The 20,492-nt window shown below is 39.9% G+C and overlaps 1 protein-coding gene across 1 annotated transcript in view; it reads left to right on the top strand.

The window, feature by feature from the left end:
* Positions 1-20,138, top strand: part of LOC146961325 (exostosin-1) — a 264,970-nt gene extending 244,832 nt beyond the window's left edge. The window contains exons 10-12 of the mRNA XM_085770694.1: positions 10,329-10,489; positions 12,496-12,667; positions 19,913-20,138. Coding sequence (XP_085626820.1) covers positions 10,329-10,489; positions 12,496-12,667; positions 19,913-20,098 — 519 coding nt within the window. The 3' untranslated portion in view covers positions 20,099-20,138. The remainder of the gene's footprint in view (positions 1-10,328; positions 10,490-12,495; positions 12,668-19,912) is intronic.
* The last annotated feature ends 354 nt before the right edge of the window (positions 20,139-20,492 follow it).

Genomic DNA, 20,492 nt, shown 5'->3' with positions numbered 1-20,492 from the left:
GGTGAGACGGCCTCACTCTAGAGACCGAGGGGTGGGGGAGTCGAGGGGGCACCAAACACCGTTATCAAACATCTGGATTAGTATCTAAATGATTTAATTACTCACTAAACAGCTTAAGTGAAGAATCCAGTTCACCATTGGCTGCCTGCTTAAAGGCAAAGAGTTGAGGTTGGTTATTGAAGTGAAATGAGTGTCTGTTAGCTAAACCGTCATTGTTTTTCCATGTGATACATGTAGTTTAAATGATTAAAATAAATAGTGCTGCATTAATCTGTTTAAGATTTAAAACACCTGATTTTCTAACCAGCAACACTTGAATTTTCTGGGTCACTGTCACTGGCAGTTTGGCTGGGGGTCAGCCCTACGTTCCCACAGGGCTGTGGGAACATAGGCATAGCGAGCTAACTACTGTAAGCTTAGTTGAGTTATTGAAGTGAAATGAGCGTTGGTTAGCTAAACCATCATTGTTTTCCCATGTGATAGCCTACATAAATGATTAAAATGAATATTAGTGTGGCATTAATCTGTTTAAGATTTAAAACACCTGATTTTCTAATCAGCACTTGAATTTTCTGGGTCACTGGCAGTTTATTAGCTGCAGCTAGCTGGCTAACTAAGCTAATGTCAGCTCCATGAATCGGTTGAAAATCTTGAGTTTGTTCTTGATGGCTTCATACTTGAACTTAAAAAAACTAAACCAACATGTTGTTGTATTATAGGTTATGGCTGAGTGATGGTTTATTTTGCATCTATAACTAGTCAAGTTATTTCTTTATTGCACAGCTCGGTGCTTTATAGAGAAACTTAATTCGATTTAATTTCTTTCGACTGCAGCAGTCATAAACAGAAGTGAATGTTTATGTTTTTGTACACATTTATTTATATTTTACAAGTGCTTTGATGCTTCGCTAAAAATTCTACATGAATGCTTTTATAAACATCTGGCTGCACAACAGTCTGTGAAGAAATTCAAGGCTCCTCTGCAGGACTCGAGCCAGTGGAAATGTTTTTATAACCAGCTCCAGTCTGCATGGTTTTATGTCAGCCGGTGGCAAAAGGTGGTGATGTCTTAACACAGTATTGATCCTCGCTGAAATGAGGCAGTCAGTCCACGCACAGTCATGAATACCATTCATTACAAATGAGTTGCCTCAATAAACCAAAACTGCGCGATGTCCACTGAGCTATAGGTGCAAAAATGTGCTTTGCCTTTAAGGGTCAATTCCAAATGCATCAGATGAAATTAGACTAAGTAGGATGAGGAGAAAGTCTGGCATAGCACCAGAGTCAGACATCAGAGCCCAACCAAAACAAAGGCTTCTGATTACAGACATCATTATCGCCAAGGCTCGGTGACTCAGTGTGTAGAGACGACGCTCCAAGCCCAGTCTTAATTAAATTACTGTGTGGTGTTGGGATGGATCTAGTTAAGATCACATTCTCTCAATTTAACATGAAAAAGATGAGAAAAGAAAAAAAAAGTGAGAAACAAAAATTTTTTTTAAAAAAGTGGTTGAGGAGAAAAATAAAACAAAAAAAGGAGCAGAAAACATCTGAAAAAGTTAAATAGATGACAGAAAAAACAGCAGGAAAAGAAAAAAAAGAAAATGTGGCAGGCGAAAAAGAAAAAACACAAACAATAGAGAGAAAAGCAGCAGAAACGTCAAGGCTACAAGAAGGAAGGAGTGGAGAGCAGAGAGGCTTATTGAAAAGGGTATAATGAAAAACTAAGTGCTTTCATGCAGTGAGGAGTTTTACGAGAGCCATTACCCCTGTGTCTGTATCATTACACTGTCAAAACACAGGGTACCTGTTTGATTAAAATCTCACTCGTTACTTAAGAGAGAGGATCTGAAGCACCCGGGTGGTTTGTTGCTCCGACACACTGTTTCAGAACAAATTACAAATCAGTGGTTTGTCTACAGGGTTGTCAGGGGAGGGAATGATGCTTCTATTTCCCTCCTTTTTCTTAATCAATACCTTGACATGTTAGCGGAGGCAGCGGCGGAGCTCGCAGACTCCTAAAAACCATTGAAACACAGAAATAACAAAGAGAAAAAGATGTTTTTTTATTCAAAGTAAATGCACACATGTTTCTGGTGTTTGTCTGTGAGGGTCATTTCAGACTTGTTTTTAGTTCAATCTTCATTATGTTTGATCAAAGTGTTGCTCTGTTCAAAACCTAATAACACTACTTTTTGCACAGTTTTGTTTACATTAATCACATTTTATTATTGTTATTTTTACCTACTACCTACATATCTAGAATAATTATGTGAAATTGAATAGAAAATAATGCTTTTGATTTCATTATTCCATACAACAATATTTGTTCTGCAAGTTCTTCAGAAAACATAACACTTCAATTAAATAATGGTAAATTAGATATTCAACAATTTGTCCTCACACACAGCAGTGTATATTTTAATAATATATACATGGTTTCCCATAAAGTTGGAATAGAATTTTTTTTTTTACCTCTTCTCATGAAATTATTGTGACAATGTGATTTATTCTTGATAGATAAAGTCAAAACTTTATTGATCAACCTCTTCCAAACATATCACTGTGGAAATTAAACCATGATTAAACTTTATAATAAGAATAAGTAGAGGAATGTGTCTGAAAACAAAATTACTCCAACTTTATGGATGACAGTGTATAAAGGACAAAAAGGGAGTGCATGTTGGAATTACATGTGACACTTATATCTTTGTTTCTACCTACAGTATATCAATAAAAGATCATTCGGCAAAAAAATGCAAACTACAGTATAAACACTTTGGACGTGATGGTCAAGAAAAGACATACAGAGTCTTTTGTGTCCTTTCAAAGTGACTTCTACTGTTAATTTAGATTCAGCCATTTATATAACTTCTGTGAAGAGAACACATTATCTTTCTACTTATGGTCCGTTCAAGTCATATTCTGGCTGAGAATAGACCATATATTGCCGGTGATAAGCTTTAATATCCATCCCTTCACAGCATTACCAAGGTGACTGTACTTTTTTTTTTTTATCCTGCTTTAGTTTATACATTTAAAATGACTGAAATGTAAAATGCTGGAAACATATGTGTGATATATATCCACCATTTGTGCGTCTTAATTCAATGCAGTGATGAGGAGCAGCTCATGTGTGATGCTGAATTAAGAGTTGTTAGGAGCTACAGCGACCGCGTGTCTCTGGACAAAAGTAAAAAGATTGCAATCCATAATGGATTGTGAGTCCAATGAGCCCGAGAGATCCAATATATCTTTAAACTCGGAGATGTTTTATTGATCAGAGCGAGTCAATGTTCACCTTTTCTACCCTAATGGGATCACAATTACACTTTATGGCACTAGAATTTGTGGCACAGCAATACGAGCGGCTAAACTTTTATGGGGCGACACTGCTTGTGTGTGTTTTTTCTTTTTCTTTTTTTTTTGAAATGAGACGAAGAGGAAGATGTCACAGAGAGAGAGAAAGACCATAAAGAAGGAGTGGAGGGAACCTTTCGCTGTGCTCACAACCCTGTCGCTCTAATTGCCCTTTTAACACGGCGAGGGGATTTATTGAAAGCAGATGAAACATGTCGAGTGAAAATGTGCAAGAGCGAACATTACACTTTTATTATTAGGACTGTTTCATATTCCAACACTTCAGCGGAAGAACGGCTGTGCCCAATTTTTATAATTACATTGTTTCGGCTCATTAAACGTATGGTTATTCCGCGAGGAGAGATTAGAGAGGGGGAGAACGGCTGGAAAAGAAAGAAAAGAAAAAAAAAACCTGACAAAGCTTTTGTCTCTCATTGGGCGGCCAAGCGTGCCGCTGCGTTATGCCCTTTGGAAGACATTTTCAATATGGTGGATATGGAAATAGTGCTCCAGCAGCGACGGCACGATCGCGATCCTCTTCTCATTTAAAGGAGCGGCGGTGTAAGTCAGCAGGTCCAGGCTCTTCTTAAAGACATTGTTGCTTTAATCAGCACGCAGGGTTTTCACTGAACACATAAAACATCCGTCAGCGCCAACATGAATCCATAGAAGAGATAATGATATTACCTAAATGGCCTCTGTTACTGTACATACCTGCTTTTACTTTAGGGTCACAATGTGTCAGGATGAGAGTTGTCTCTCCTCTCAACCACATTACAAGCTTCTAGTGTTAGAAAGTGTCAACAATGAACAGGTTTATGTTAAATATCAGGTTGTAAATGTTGAGGTCCCAAACTTTATTGATACCCACTGATGGACAGACATGTTGGACCAGAGCCATGCATAAGGAGGTGTTGGGCTCATCAGTGGTCCAGAGATACTGAAGAGATGCATCATGGTCATGTATGATATGTTCTGTCAGAGCATCAGTTGAAGCCAGTATGGTTTACTGCGTCTGAAAATCTGGAGCCTGACATGTTTATTATGTGTTTTATGGACTCCATTTGAACTTTAATATGATTTTGAACATGTGAATTGAAGATGAGTTACAATATCAAAGCAGTGCTTTTATATCACTCTCTGGAAAACAAAGGGAAAAAAGACGTGTTATATTATATACATATATCTGAGTACAAGAACGACCTAAATATGCTTGGACGTCCAGTGGTGGCCAGTGCCGTGATCGCAGATTGATTCCCACCTGTGCTGATCTGTACATTCCCTCAGTCTCTCTCCACTATCCTGTCAATTAAAGGCAAAAAATAAATAAATAAACTAGTCGTAAACTCTTCACAGATCCTTTTGTCGAGAGTAGTCTTATTGTAAAGTGGTAGCCATATTTGTGTATAGAAACATATTATGAATAGACTAAATAAAATTAAGTAAAAATTATAAACAACACAAGGTCAATCAAAGAAAAAAAAGTCTTTCATTTGTGACAGTCTCAGTACAAATCTACAGCAGACGTCGTGTATCACACTAAAGTCACACGTGCACCAAAAGTATTTTTAGCTGTAAAACAGGATTTCTGCTGTTTCAGCATGTGAAGTTTCACACCTGGTCCTCTGTGCTGCCCCGTCAGGCTCAAACACATTTCTACATGTGGAGTTCAGTCTTTCCTGTTTTACACAGTGAGACATACCACTGCTGATTGAAAATGAATTCTGAGCATCATTTCACAAACTTTAAATCATACATTCTACTTTTCTTTATTAGACCGAGCTGAAGGTCAAGTCCTGGACTAACAAGGATTTTATTAAAGTTGAGAAAAAGTACAATCTTCCCACTCATGCAGCATGTGCAGCCTGAAAATATAGATTATAATGTGAAATACACAGACACACACACTGAGGGGGTTTGGTGTGACCTGCTCGGACGTATGAGTTGCAGCGGTCGACCATTTTCCCGCGGCGTAGTGTAGTGTTGCTTTCCAACACTGTTATTTTCTAAAGTTTCATAAAAGAAGCCATAAGCAATCAGTGAAAGAAACTGTGTGGAGAGTTGACAGCACATATTTTTGGGAGGTTGACAGCTAGACAGGAGAGAGTTCTCTTTCTAAGCGTTGGAGACCTGAGAGAGCGCTTTAAGAGTGGTGTAATGACGCACCACTGAGAGAACCTGGTGAGAGGAGCTGTAATTCAAAAAGATGCTGCAAACCCTGCAATAGCCGCTCGTAATCGCACTGTAGACCTCACGCCCCAGCTGGGTGTCCAGACCCACGCTGAGGCTGTTGGTAAAACATCATCAAAGCCGCAGCACTCCAAAAAAAAAAAAAAAAAAGAAAACTGCTGGATACAAACTCAGTTTAAGACATATTTTCCTCACTTTTATCACCGTGGAATCAGATGGAAGTCGACAGTGAATGCACCGCGGTGGCGCCGTCGCTTCACAGGGAGCAGAATGAAAGAGAAAAAAAAGATAGATTGAAAACACAACTTTTCAAAACGCATTTGAAAAAGACCAGACGCTGCAGGAGGAAGTGTGTGTTTGTTGTGTGTTGTCAAGTGCGGTGTAACTCCTGCTCATCTCATGACATTGGACATGTTAAACCCAAATGTCAGGAGAGATTTGTAACAGATCTATTGGACGGATTGACCCCTCAGCACCTCCGATCAATTTTGGCCTCGCAGGATCTATTAGTATGTATTACACACACCGTGGAGGGGGTGGGATGCACTGATGGAAAAATATACTCGAGTAAAAGTACTGTTACTCCCAACAAATTGTACTTAAGTAAAAGTAAATGCACAAAAAGTTAGTAAAAATGCATATTTAGCAAGTGGAAGAGAGAGAGAAAACTATGCATCTGCATAAGCATTGGTTGGTCCGGTGCATACACACTACAGTTGAGTTTAATAAAAACTGTTTCAAAGAGTTGGCAATTCAACAGTATGATCCTTTTGGAGGATTTGTTTCTGTTCATGTTCAGTCATAACTTCATCATTCATATGACTTTTGGTTTTACTCTGCCGTCATTCCCACTGTAAATATTGGAAAGTAAAATTATTGTGAGAGAAAATGCTGATTTTTAAAAATAAAAGTACAAATACATGCAAGTAACTGCTGTACTGTAACACTACAGTACCCACATTAGGACATCTATCACAACTTCATGTCTAACCTAAATCTAAACTTAAACTTAAACCTAATCTTAGTTCCAACCTTGAGACCAAGTCAGACTCAGATTCAGACTTTATTGTCCATTGAACTGAAAAAGAAAAAAGAAAAAAAGTGGAAAACTTCAGTCTTCATATTGACCTTGTCAGAATGTCCTTAATCTGGTAGGAAAGTACTTTTTGCTATGTCAAATTTAGAAGTTACACACACACATACACAGAACCACACACGTTGTCTTAGGCCGTTGGAGATTTAAATTAATTTCATCTGACTAACCCGGACCGCACCACCACAACCTCAACCACTGACCCAGAATATCAGCTTCCTCCCAGTTGGACCAGTCGTCCCCATTTAACTCATCTTAAGTCTAAAATGTGTCCACATAAGTAGCCTATGAGACGCACACACACACACACACTCAAAGACACACATTCCACATTATAAAGAGCCTTTTAATCTCTGAAGGCAAAATTATATTTGCATGATATCATTAATCCTTTCAGCACAGCTGTGGAGACATCTGACACATCTCACATCCAGTATAAACACACACACCCACACACACACTCACACTGCTAACACATCCGTTCATCAGGGGTTACACTGAGAATGGCAGCTCCAACCTTTCTCTCGGCTTAGCGCCGGTGCTTTACGGTAATTGCTCATGCGATTCATGACAGAAGCCGCGAGGTATCGCTAAAGAACATCCACTTTCAGAGCCTCCCCTCCCCAGCTCCTCTCTCTGCCTCCTCTATTCTGGTAATTAATTTTCTCCCTTGGCTCCTGAGACGTTGCATGTGTGTGCATGTGTGTGTGTGTGTGTTACCAAGTATGTGCTGATCCCCATTCTCTGGTGTGTCTGCCTGCACCGTACGTACGTCTCGCTGGTGTTTTTGAATGCAAAAGAGGATCTTTCTCAGGTAGCTCCGGCTCCTTCAAGGTCACCGGGCTCTCCAGTCAACTCCACATGAAATTCCTTCCTTATGAGGGAGCAGGGAGCCTTCCAGGCATACAGAGCAAGACAGACACACACACGGGTGTGTAACATCCTGTAGCCACCAGACAGACAGATGTGCGGCTCCAGAGGTGACGACCACCCTCTCAGCACATGAATGTATTAGAGAATAATAAGCTGTGGGATCGGTGTCACTTCAGTTCACCGCCACCGCCGCTGCTGCTGCTGCTGCTGCTGCTGCTGCCTGAGAAGCTGAGCGTCTAGAAGTGTGACGAAATTCATTATAGAAAAACTTGACATGTTGGAGTTGATGTCGACACAGATGAGTCTGCTCCGGGAAGTTTGAAAGGCTGAAGTCGTGATGGCTCAAGTTTGTTGCAAATAAGTTGGTTGACAGGAAACTTTGATTTTTTCATCTCATGAGCAAAGCTGAACTAAAAACAGAGTCTGTCGCTATGGCAGCACCTGAAGATACCGAATTATAAATACTATTAAAAGGCTTTTAAACAAGTGCTTAGTTGGTCAACTATGAACTCAGTTTAGCTGATGTTTTGGCTCCGTGTCTAAAGTAAATGAAGAGAAAATTAACTTCAAACTGAATTTTTGACACCAATTAAGAAAAAAAAAAGTTTTTAACACTTCCTACTTGTTTTACACTCATTTCAGCAAACATGTCTTATCATGAGTGTGTGTTGGAGGATTCAGGGTTTCAGGATCACTTAAACTGCAACTTGCATCTGCATCTCTTTACCTTATCAGTCAACATCTGTAAAAACAATAACCTGCCTTAATCTGATTGTTTTTATTATTGCTATTACAGTATCACAGATTAGAATACACAGCAGGCATCACTCTTGTGAATTACAGTTACTTTCGTTAAATATTTGTCGTATCTAAACAAACTGTTTTTGAAAGATGTTGTGATGTTAAATAATTTGCTGAAAACAAAAAACTGGAGCGTTGCATTTTCCATGTTGTAGTTGCTGTGATTCAGCAGCAGTGTGCACAAATAATTATAGCAGTTCTTTATTTATATAGAGTCACTAAGTGCTTCACAAACTGTTTAAAAGACACAGAATACGTGCAGGAGCAGAAAAAAAGCAAAACAAAACACCAAACATACGACAGTGAAACATAACAATTAAATGACCTGCAATATAGAATAAAAGCGGGATGTAATGGGTCAGTAACAAGATGCATTTACTTATACAGAGACAATCTGGTAAGTTTTAAAATGGGCAGTTGGTGAGGAGACCAACAGGCAAACAGATCTTGATCTGTTTCGATCTCACCTGATCAAGACGGAGGAGAAAAAAAATAAAAATAAAAAGCAGAACTGAGACGTCAGGCTGTTGCTGTTAACGGTCAGAGGAGAAGCTGTTTATATAGACGCCTGAATAATATGTGATTTGACTGTGACTTTTCAGGTGGGAGGAAAATGCCATTTAAAATGTCTGTGTCAGGTTGTGAAGAGGCAGAGAGGCTGTTGTTAAGAAGATGTCCTTGTTGGCTAAATGTCATTCCATAGCATTTCTGAATATGTTGTTATTTTCCTCTTGTTTACCTCCTGTCTTTAATAAGCTGTTTAGATTCTCAGTGTATATCCCTCTCCCCCCCCCCAGGAAAAAAAAAAAATTTGATTTTGATTTTTTTTTACATAAATTAAGTGTTGGGATGGTAAAGAACAAATTGCAAAGAAAAAAATCTGAAATTTTTATTTTATTTTAATTTTATAACCTGTGCACTGTAGTGTACAACAGGACTATATTGTTCTCAAACGTGTAATATTTTGATACTTATAATGTACATGGAAAGACTAGAATTATCATGTAAAATACAGTAATATATTACAAAAACTAATGTCAATTATAGGGTTTTCATTCTTTTTCATCAACTACACTATTTATCTTTGTGATTTCATCATTAGAGATGGTATTTCATTGACCATTCAGACGTTTTAGAGCAAAAGACAAACAGGTTGCATCTTATGCTATTTTGATTAATGCCTCAACAAAAGGCTTGTTGGCCATCCATGAACAGTTTTCATTGCTTAATCATTATTTAGAGTCAAGAACAAAATCAAGGTACCTGTTTTCTGGAGTATATTTCCATGGGCATTAATTTTGCACTGATTTAAAACCTCAAAACCCTATGTTTTGGTTTCGGCCCATAGAAACCAATGGTGCACCACGTCAGCTCTTTGTCTTGATCTCCCTCATCTGGCTCTTCCTCATCTGAACTTTTACACTCTCCTACAGGGTCATCATCTTACCATGGACTCTTATCCTCTGATAAATCAATTTCTGAATCCCCCTCAACTATTTAAGAATATAAGAATTTACTCAGCCTCTGTCAATGAGCTGTTCCCAAAGAAATATGACGGAAACACAAGTACAGAGTCCCGATGTCCACTACAGTGTACATTAGTAAAATTTGCTTTTTTTCATATGAAAAGTAAACAATTCAGTTCTGAAAATTGACTTCAGTGTTGCTGAGATGCTTATTTATAATAAACAATCAACATATAGGACTCAAAATACTTAAAATTGTAAATTTCATGCTCACTTGTACTCTTTCCCATAAAATCTGCTTGTTGCGATGTCGGCCATTTTTAAAAGAGATGCACAGAAAGTTTGGAAGGTCACACCCCCCCACACAAGATATCATTGGAAAGGGCCAGTTGTCCTCTGTGGTGAACAACAGGACTTAATAAGGTGACATGTTTAGTATGAGAGAAATGGGTTTGAATATGATGTGCACTACAGTGTACAAAAATGCATTGCCGGGTCTCAGGAGGCTATATTTATTTTCTTTTCTCTTCTCTCTCCCTCAGGTGGACTTTGCCTTCATTGTGTGGCAGAGTTTCCCGGAGCGTATCGTAGGTTATCCGGCGAGGAGCCACTACTGGGACAGCTCCCGGTCCCGCTGGGGCTACACGTCCAAGTGGACCAACGACTACTCCATGGTCCTGACGGGAGCAGCTTTCTACCACAGGTACGACTGGAGGAGGCGCTCACGGCGCTCACGGCCGCTTCGCTGATGATGGAGAATTTTGCTTTTCAATTTCACACATCGTTCATTCAAATGATTAACAATGAGGAGGCGGTAATTACGATGTAAGACGTTTTCAGAGACTTCCTGTGAAGTCAAGTGAAACTCACTGAACACAGAAACACCGGCGCCTTGTTATCAAAGATGCTATTTTTTTTCACATACACACCAATAAATTCTTATTAATACCCAGCAGTTAGGAGATTGTATATAAATCTTTCCCTTGCAATCACTGTTTGAGAAACTCCACAAAACTAAGTAATATGATATTGTGATTTCAGGCTTATATAGCAGCTGTTGACAAGTAGTTTAGTTTAGTTTAGTTTAGTTTAGTTTAGTTTAGTTTAGTTTAGTTTAGTTTAGTTTAGTTTAGTTTAGTTTAGTTTAGTTTAGTTTAGTTTAGTTTAGTTTAGTTTAGTTTAGTTTAGTTTAGTTCAGTTCAGTTCAGTTCAGTTCAGTTCAGTTCAGTTCAGTTCAGTTCAGTTCAGTTCAGTTCAATTTAGTTTAATTTAGTTTAGTTTAGTTTCACACAGAACACAGCAGATGCAGTACAAAAGTATTTAAGATATACAATACAAATATAATTCATTGTGTCACGTCATATTAACTCATTTTTCAATAAATGTTCAGTCGTTCAAATTTGTTTTATATACAGTAAATATAGCAGCTAATACCAATAAAGTAGTTTAATGCTCCAGTAGTTTTTCATAGTTGAACTTTACTGAAATTTAAAATAAATGTCTTCTCTGCTATGAGCCATAAACTGTATAGAAGCAGTTATTGTACACAGAGACCAGAGCTGATATTCCTTCAGCTTTCTGTGGTATTTTCTGCTTTGGTTTACCTTTTATAATTGACTTAATTTAGTGGCATTTTATTGACTTTTTTTTTGACTATTTTAGTGACTTTTTTATTTTTTATATTTTTTATTTGTTTTGTTTCATATCATATTAACATTGACAGTTTTATTCGTAAACCAATTTAACCAAACCAGATTTTTCCTGTTTCCTTTCACTGTGTAACTGGTACTTTGCTCGTCATGTGTTGAATAGTATTTAAAGTATTAAATATTATATATTATATGAAGTATTTAGAGTATTTAAAGACGTTTAATGCCGTTATATGAAAATGTAATACAAGAATCAATTTTATCTAAATTGATAATGTGCGCTGAAGTCAAATTCTCTGTGCACTTTCTTTGTGTTGTGCTCTTTAGTCAGAACATCCTACAGTATCAGGTCGATCTGCTCCAGCTTCAAAGAAACTCTTCTTCCTCCTCCAGCAGATACAAACACATTAATAGTCGTCTCTCACCAGTCACATTTTATCCTTCACCGAGGTAATAGAACAGGAAATGAGATAATACGATCTTTCTCCACCTCTGTGTTATCTCATAAAACGATTGTCAAAAACATGAAGCTGGCACCAAAAGGAGAAAAAAAAGATAAATAAATAAATAAAACTAAAAAAAAAAAAAAAAAAACTAAAGTATTAGGCAGAGCGGTAAATTGAACAGAGACGAGTGTTGCTCTCTGAAGGGAGTTGAAGCATCTTGTCGTGCAGATAAACAGCTCTTCGCTCATTGTTCTATTGTTAGGACGCTGCACACAACTCTTTAGTCCCTTTGTTATTTAGAATCTGAAATGCCAACGCAAGGAAAGAATAAATGAGTCAGAGTGCGAGAGGGGAAGGTGGAAAGTGTGTGTGTGTGTGTGTGTGTGTGTGTGTGTGTGTGTGTGTGTGTGTGTGTGAGGGACGTTGCACCATGGCAGGGAGGTAACAGCGTTGACAGTGATCTAGTGCTCCCATGGTGCCGAGGGAGCAGCACAGAGCCCATACAGAGTAGAACAGAGTAGAACACAATAGAAGTAAAGTGCTATTTAAAAAACTGAATATCCTCACCTGCCCTTTCTTTTCTTTCTTTCTCTGTGTGTGTGTGTGTGTTTCAGATATTACCACTACCTGTTCACCCACCACGTCCCGTCCAGCCTGCTGGCCATGGTGGACCGCATGGCGAATTGCGAGGACATCCTGATGAACTTCCTGGTTTCGGCCGTTACCAAGCAACCGCCAATCAAAGTGACGCAGAAGAAGCAGTACAAGGAAACCATGATGAGCCAGGTAGGCCCGGACTGTTGGTTACAGTCCGTCTAATGAGGTAATCAAGTGTTTAGATAAAGAAATGATATGATCATGGTTTTAGGTTTAGTTTTATATTTGAAAATAGTGCCAAAGTAGTTTGTTATTTATTATTTAGCTTCACACAAAATGCTTAAAACAGAAAATAATTATATGACCACCATTCAGTATTTGGTGTGACCGCCTTTTTGCCTGTAGAACAGTAGGCCTACCAACTCTTCCTGATAATTGGGCTGAAATATCATTAAAGGAGACATATTGTGCCCCTTTTCCACAAATTAAAATAGTTCCCAGGTGCCTTAAAGACATGTATGTGACATGCTTCGGTAAAAATACCCCAAGGATTAAACATCACAGCTCTTTTCATCCACTCAAAGCAGCCCTGTTCAGAACAGCTGGTTTTCAGCGCCTGTCCCTTTAAATGCAAATGAACTCCTTGTACAGGTACTGGTGACATCATTGTCAGACAACCAAAGGAACAGCTCGTAAAACCGCATGGATTTCAACCTAGGGAGCCTAAATTACACATTTTGAGGGCCGGAAGACAAGACAAACACAATATACTGTATATTAGAGAGCCTTCAAAAAGTTATATTTCCATTATACTGTCCCCTTTAAAATCACAGTATGGGCCGGTTTGATTTCGAAATCACGTTGCATCAGCATAAAATGTGTGTGAGCATTTTTGCACCATGAGTATTTCAGTGCTACAGCGAGAAGCCGACCGATGAATCACGACATCGTCCATAAACGTGAAGGAACGTGTTTGTTTGGTATAAGCGTAAACAAAGATCACAGCACCTTTTTTCTTTTTTTTTTTACATCGTTATATCTAAAGAATGATGCTCATATTTGATCCAAACACTTGAAGTGTCTGAAATCTGTTGTACAGAACTGTTTATTCTGTGAATATCCACAGGTTGGACACTTTTTTTGTCTTTCTGGTTCATAATGTCTTTAATGTCATAAAATCAATCCAGTAAGTAACATCTAAAACTATGGTGTTGTTGCACTTTCGGATCAGTCCGACTGATCAGCAGTGGAATAAATCCCTGACATCATATTATCACAAGTTTTTGTGACGGTCTAACATCAAAGAATTAGAGAGTGATCAACATTGAAGAAGAAAAACCCACTAAAGACGTCACAAACCTCAGTCAGCTGTCGTCCTGAATCACATCTCAAGGCGCCACATGAAGCCGTTCGTCATCTATGCATTACATACGTTTGCTCTTTGATTATAATTAGCGCTTAAATGGAGTGAATCTGCAGCGACTGAAGTGGTAATTACGCGACAAGTGGCTCTCAGGCCTCCTGATAATCCCTCTCTTTAAGGTTCCCCCGGGGAGTTAATGCCTCTGAACAAACATGTTTCATGCTGTTTGGTCCCCGTCAAACATTTACAGAGCTTTAGAGTTTTCAGAATTTGTGTCGAGTTCATCCAGGATTACCAGCCGATGCTTCTTCTTCTTCTTCTTCTTCTTCTTCTTCTTCTTCTTCTTCCATAAATATATACAAGTAGGCTAGACGCTGCATTCAGACTTGTCAGGCGCGTCAACATGGCCGCCATCTTGGGCAGGGGTTTCTGACCATAGACATACGTCTGACAAGCAGTCAGACCCGGTCAGACCCGTGTAGAACAAATTTCCGTATATGTATGCATATGGGTGTGTGTCTGAGTATGTGTAAGTGTATGTATGATTTAAAAAATATAAATAAATCTATGTTGTATCATAAATATATGTCTGACATTTATAATAAACCCAACAGCTTGAAAATCGGTTGAATATTCAGTGAATTGCAATGATTTTAATGGTTGATAGATCTCTGCCTCTGTTGACTAATGCAGTAAGTAGACACGGCTTCGCCCTGCCCAAGATGGCGGCCGCGTTGACGCATCGTTCCAATGGACAGCAGCGTCAGAGGCAGCATCTACGTGTATATATATATATATATATATATATATATATTCTGCTTCTGCTTCTTTTTCTTCCTCTCCAGATGTTATCGGGATATTCTTAGGTACCAGACACAAACAAATGATCAAACATGTTGCTTCACCTTTTCGACACAGTGGTTGTACAGTGGTTTTAAATGTGGTGGAGATATAAAAGATGAATTCTCCGACTCCCCGTTTTATATAAATAGAAAAGAAGATGAGCTTCACTGTTGGAGCAGCTTTAGGCTGCACAAGGCCCTGACCTTCTCTGCAGGAGATCCCTGTATGTGAATGCTGTGCGCGTGTGTGTTGAAATGTGTGTGTTAAAGTGTGTGTGTGTGTGTGTGTGTGTGTGTGTGTGTGTGTGTGTGTGTGTGTGTGTGTGTTTCTTGTGGCCAGCCCCGTGTCAGGTCCTGATTGATGGTCTGACCACAGGCAGGACGATGACTCGGCAGTATGGACTCAGTGATTAATGTCTTAATTGTGAAGGCAGCATGGCAAACCAAGATTTACTCCCTCCCTCCTCCCTTCTTTCCTTCCTTACCTCACCCGATCTCTCTCTCTCTCTTTCTTTCTGTCTTTTTTTCTCTCCTCCTCCTCCTCCTCCTCCTCCGCCTCCTCCTCCTCCAACCCCCTGATTTGTTACCTCGCTCCGAGCAGCAGCCGATCGGCCTTTTAACACGGAGCGGGAACCTTTGAGAAACTTTGACAAGTGAAATAAAGTTTTTATGAAGCAATGCAAGTCGTGACTTAAATATATATTTATATATATATATATATTATTATGATTCAAGAGCAGAGATGTTTCATTCAAAGCCCCGACTACTTCCTTTCTTTTTCTATAGTTTCATTATTCCCCCTGACCCCTGTGCCCCCCTCAGCCCCCCCGCTGCCTCCCTCCTGCAGCACACAGGATGAATCTCCACCGACTCCACCTGCACCCCCATGCGACAGTACATCTGCTGCCCTCCACCTCGCCCTCATGCGGCCCCCTCCCTGAACTCTCCAATTCATCTCCCAGCAGCCACCTGGGGGCCTCGCCCTCGTCCCCTTGCCCCCGTACCTCCTTGCCCCCCCACCACCACCACCACCACCACCATCTCCAGATAACCAGGTGAGGACGCAGAGCAGCAGGAGATGATGGTGCTCCGATGGCTTTTGAAGAAGATTTGAACAACACGACCAGCTGCATGTTGTTGTTTCTCCGACTCACTGGAAAGATACGATTTTTTTTTCTTTGCTCTCAACCAGAGAGGTGTTTTTGTTGTTGTTGTTTTTGTTTTTGAAGCGTCCAGCAGCATCAGGCGCGTCCAGACTGTGGAGGAAAACTCATAAAGATGCAGATGGATCCCCTGATGTTCCACTGGATGAAGTACTGCCCCTGTATCAGGTGCACCGGTCTCACTTTATCAGTCTGACTTATTGTGTTGTGCCAGGTGGAGCAGTTAAAGCTAAATGTCAGTACAACAAAGCTGCTCGTAAAAAATCACACCAAGGACTCGCTTCCTAAAAAAGAAAAAAAGAAAAAAAAGAAAAAAGAAAAGGCTGCGACATGGAAACCGTGAAAATGTGGAATCAGCTGCAGCCGGAGGGAAGTTCAGACCGACCTGCTGGAAGCCGCGAGCCTGGATCCAGATATGAAAGGCTCAGATAATGAGATGGACCCCAATGTTTGTCATATGAGTCTGTTCTGTTTCATTATTCAGAAAATAAAGTACAAGCCCTTTTTGTTCTGTCAGATGTTTCTGCCATGCAGCGGAAACAAGACCCCTCCTCCACTGGATTTATCCACTGAGGCTGCGGCTTCATTTCAAGCCAAACTCCACAACAGATATATATCAAAATAAAGTGGACAACCTGTCATTGTACAAGCTGCATGGCTAACACCAGACCATGCAGTTCTGAGGAAGGAGTATTCACCTGCGACTTCCAAGAGGCGTGGCCAACGGACGTAGATCAAAATAAACAGACCTCAGACCAATCAGAGCAACGATCCAGACAAATGAAACAACGTCTTTCTGGAGAACGATGCTATTTTTTGTTTGCTTTTTACTGAACAAGCAACTTTACAGTCTCTCAAAATCAAAGCGACAGCCAAATCGAACAACATGCTGCATGTGAACAAAAGCTGTTCAACGCTGCTTCTCCGTCACAGTGTGCAAAGGTTTTTTAGGTAAAAATACATGTTCTTGATTGGTTCCCCAGTTTTCGGGGAATTGAACAGACGGATCTGCAAAGTGAAATGAGATCTGTAGCAGGTTGGACTGGCTTCACCTAAGGCTGGTCACTGTAGCTGCATGTTTCTTTCTTTCTACATCAGGATCCCCATTAGCAGCAGCAACAGCATCGGCTATTCTTGCTGGGGTTCTTCATCGGCCCATTCTTCCTAGACATGTGCTCATTTCCTCCATTTAAAAAAGCCCCATTTTAATGTGGTTTCATTTAGTAAGCTTCATGTTGAAGATACTCATAAAAAGAGAGAAAAACAGATGGAAAGTACAGTCCAAGAAGGTAGAATATCATTAACATTTTTTTTTTTTTTACAGATTTTTCAATACTGTAAAATTACAGAGATTAACCTGAATGGTATATGATTTTTAATGTTTTTTGACATAATGTATATGTTATTTTGCAGTATAATGGGAATTTATCAACTATAATATACCGTATTTTAATTTATTTTGACTGTAAAAATCTACTATTGTACGTACTTCTGTGATACAGTTATTTACTGTAATTTTACGTTATCTGTCTGAAAAAACAAAAATCTTTGCACATCTATTTCTTAGGCAGGTGCGTCGGAGGGTGACAATTAAGTCCAAATTAGAAAAAGAAGAGTTCCCGCACACATGCCCAACTTGCAGAATTTATTGTAGACCTTTTTTCAAGCAAATGCATTTGCTTGAAAAAGGTCTAGCACCGAAACGTTGCAATACAATAAATTCTGCAAGTTGGCCATGTGTGCGGGAACTCTTCTTTTTCTAATTTGGACGTTATCTGTCTGGAAACTTTGCTGCAAGTGCTTTCACCATTTTTTCACATTTTTATTTTACAGTTTGTTTGTTTTTTACAGTGTATAATATACACTATATTTCCAAAAGTATTCGCTCACCTGCCTTTACTCATTCTATGAACTGAAGTGCCATCCCATTCCTAACTCATAGAATTCAATATGATGTCGGCCCACCTTTTGCAGCTATTACAGCTTCAACTCTTCTGGGAAGACTGTCCACAAGGTTGAGGAGAGTGTTTATAGGAATTTTTGACCATTCTTCCAAAAGCGCATTGGTGAGGTCACACACTGATGTTGGTCGAGAAGGCCTGGCTCTCAGTCTCCGCTCTAATTCATCCCAAAGGTGTTCTATCGGGTTCAGGTCAGGACTCTGTGCAGGCCAGTCAAGTTCATCCACACCAGACTCTGTCATCCACGTCTTTATGGACCTTGCTTTGTGCACTGGTGCACAGTCATGTTGGAAGAGGAAGGGGCCCGCTCCAAACTGTTCCCACAAGGTTGGGAGCATGGAATTGTCCAGAATGTTTTGGTATCCTGAAGCATTCAAAGTTCCTTTCACTGGAACTAAGGGGCCAAGCCCAGCTCCTGAAAAACAACCCCATACCATAATTCCTCCTCCACCAAATTTCACAGTCGGCCAAGTGATTAGGACACCTGATTCTGATCATTTGAATGGGTGAGCGAATACTTTTGGTAATATAGTGTATCAGTTTGATAACAAAACGTCCTTTAATCTAATGTTTGTTGTCCATTATCATCTAAAGTGTTGCAAAAAGGAAAAGTCTGGGCACACCCACTCCCAGTTTAGTACAGTAATGCCTATGTTTTTGAGTGTACAGCTACAGATCAGTTTGTTATTTTGGATAAACAGGCTCAGATATAGATAGGGTATACTGTAGTTAGGAGCCAAAATGGAGGAAACGTTTGACAACACGTGAGCGAGACTTCATCCATGTGTCTGAGCTGCTGTTTGCTGGAGTGTCAACAGCTACACCCTCAGTGGGGGGTGTTGGGGGTGTGGAGGAGTTTCCCACAGAGTGAACCAGCTGCTCGGGTCAGGACGACTCTGTCAGGACGCTGAACCAGGACTCTGGAGCAGGTGGTGAAAACAAATAGCGAGGAACGTGTTTTACAATGAGCAGCACTTCCTGTCCGTGTCCTGACAAGCTGTCGACGGCCAGGAGGAGCTTCACCGGGAAGCGGCCCCCCCGTCAGGCTGACGTCAGGACGGACGCCTTCACTCCACCGCCGCCTGGGGAGGAGGAGGAACGTCTCCCTGCCTCGTTAGTGGCTGATGTGTAGGCACATGTCACAGTATGCAAAAGTTTTCCAGACGACAAGTCCACAAGGAGTTTGGACAATTAGTCTGTCAATAAGGAAGAAGAAAAACACTTTAAAGGTCCAGTGTGTAAAATGAGGGGGAAACAGTGACATCTAGCATTCAGATTCTGTTATTGATCTATTAAATAATTCTATCGTCTATTTATGAACGTGAAACTCTTGAAACGTGCTCTCTGGTTGGCTGGATTTTCCATTCCGTACAAACATGGCGGCGCAAGATGGCGACACTCTCTAAAAGCAAGACCCTTGCTATATGTATATATATAAAAGAAGAATTATAAGGCTATGAAAACCAAACTGATTTTATTTTATAGCGATTATACATACACAAATATATTCATTGGTCATATATTCAGATTTTGCTAATTTACAATTTCACACTGTCCCTAATATTTACTTTTTTTCTGTTGGTATTTTTTAAATGTTCACTCTTTTAAATGTTTTAACACTTTATCTCACTTTATTGCCCTTTTATGTTTATTACCATATTATAAGTATATATATTACCTACAATATTAATCACCTAATTGAACATGGGGATATGGTCGCTCCAAAGGAAGTGGCTGTTTGATGGCATAATAACAGGGTAAAAAAATTTCAAAATAAAGCGTGTGCATCAACTGATATTATATATTTTTCTCTGTACATGGTTTTTATGAGGGTAAAATATGTCACTTAGCTCCTTTGCTGCTTCTCCAACCCACAGCGCTCTAATCTGAATCTGCTGCCACTGTAAATAAAAGTTGACCTTTTTATGGTTTTATGGGTTTTGATATACGGTATTATGACACGCTCGGTTAAATAACCTTTTTAATGTTTTGTTGCTGTTGTTGCACAGTTTGCATTAATGTCAGCATCCTCTTGTTATTACTTTATCACCTGCTCTGTTGATTGTTACCTCTCCCTCTCCCTCTTTCTCTCTCTCTAAACCGAGGGCTCCAAGGCGTCTCGGTGGGCCGACCCGGACCACTTCGCCCAGCGTCAGACCTGCATGAACGCCTTCAGCCGCTGGTTGGGTTTCATGCCGCTGGTGCACTCCCAGATGAGGCTGGACCCCGTGCTGTTCAGGGACCAGGTTTCCATCCTGAGGAAGAAATACAGGGACATCGAGAGGCTGTGAAGGACAAAGACCAAAAGAAAAAAAAAAAAAAACACCAACCAGGACACAGAGAGAGAAAGAGACAGTAAGAGATCGTTAATCGTTGTGTGAACATGTGTGAGACTATAAAGGAAAAGACACACACACACACACACATTCACCGGACGTAAAAATGATGAAGCGCGGAAGGAAACAAAAGGGAATACACTGCATTTCTATCGAGAAAAAACTGAAAACAAAACCTTGACTGAGTGTGTGTGGACAGTACACATCAATCTGAATGCATGGAGAGACACATGCAGCAAAGACCTGGACACATTCGAGGCGATCCTGAGTAACGTGTTGCATGGTTTCGAAAAAAGACGGACGAGGACCTGAAAATATAACGTCTGTGAATTCAAAAGAAAAACATATA

The sequence above is a fragment of the Trachurus japonicus genome, chromosome 24 (genome assembly GCF_045865225.1).
Source record: "Trachurus japonicus isolate A0001 chromosome 24, Traja_1.0".
Classification (NCBI taxonomy): domain Eukaryota; kingdom Metazoa; phylum Chordata; class Actinopteri; order Carangiformes; family Carangidae; genus Trachurus; species Trachurus japonicus.
The sequence above is the reverse complement of the archived record's forward strand: the minus strand, read 5'-3'. Positions and strand labels throughout refer to the sequence as shown.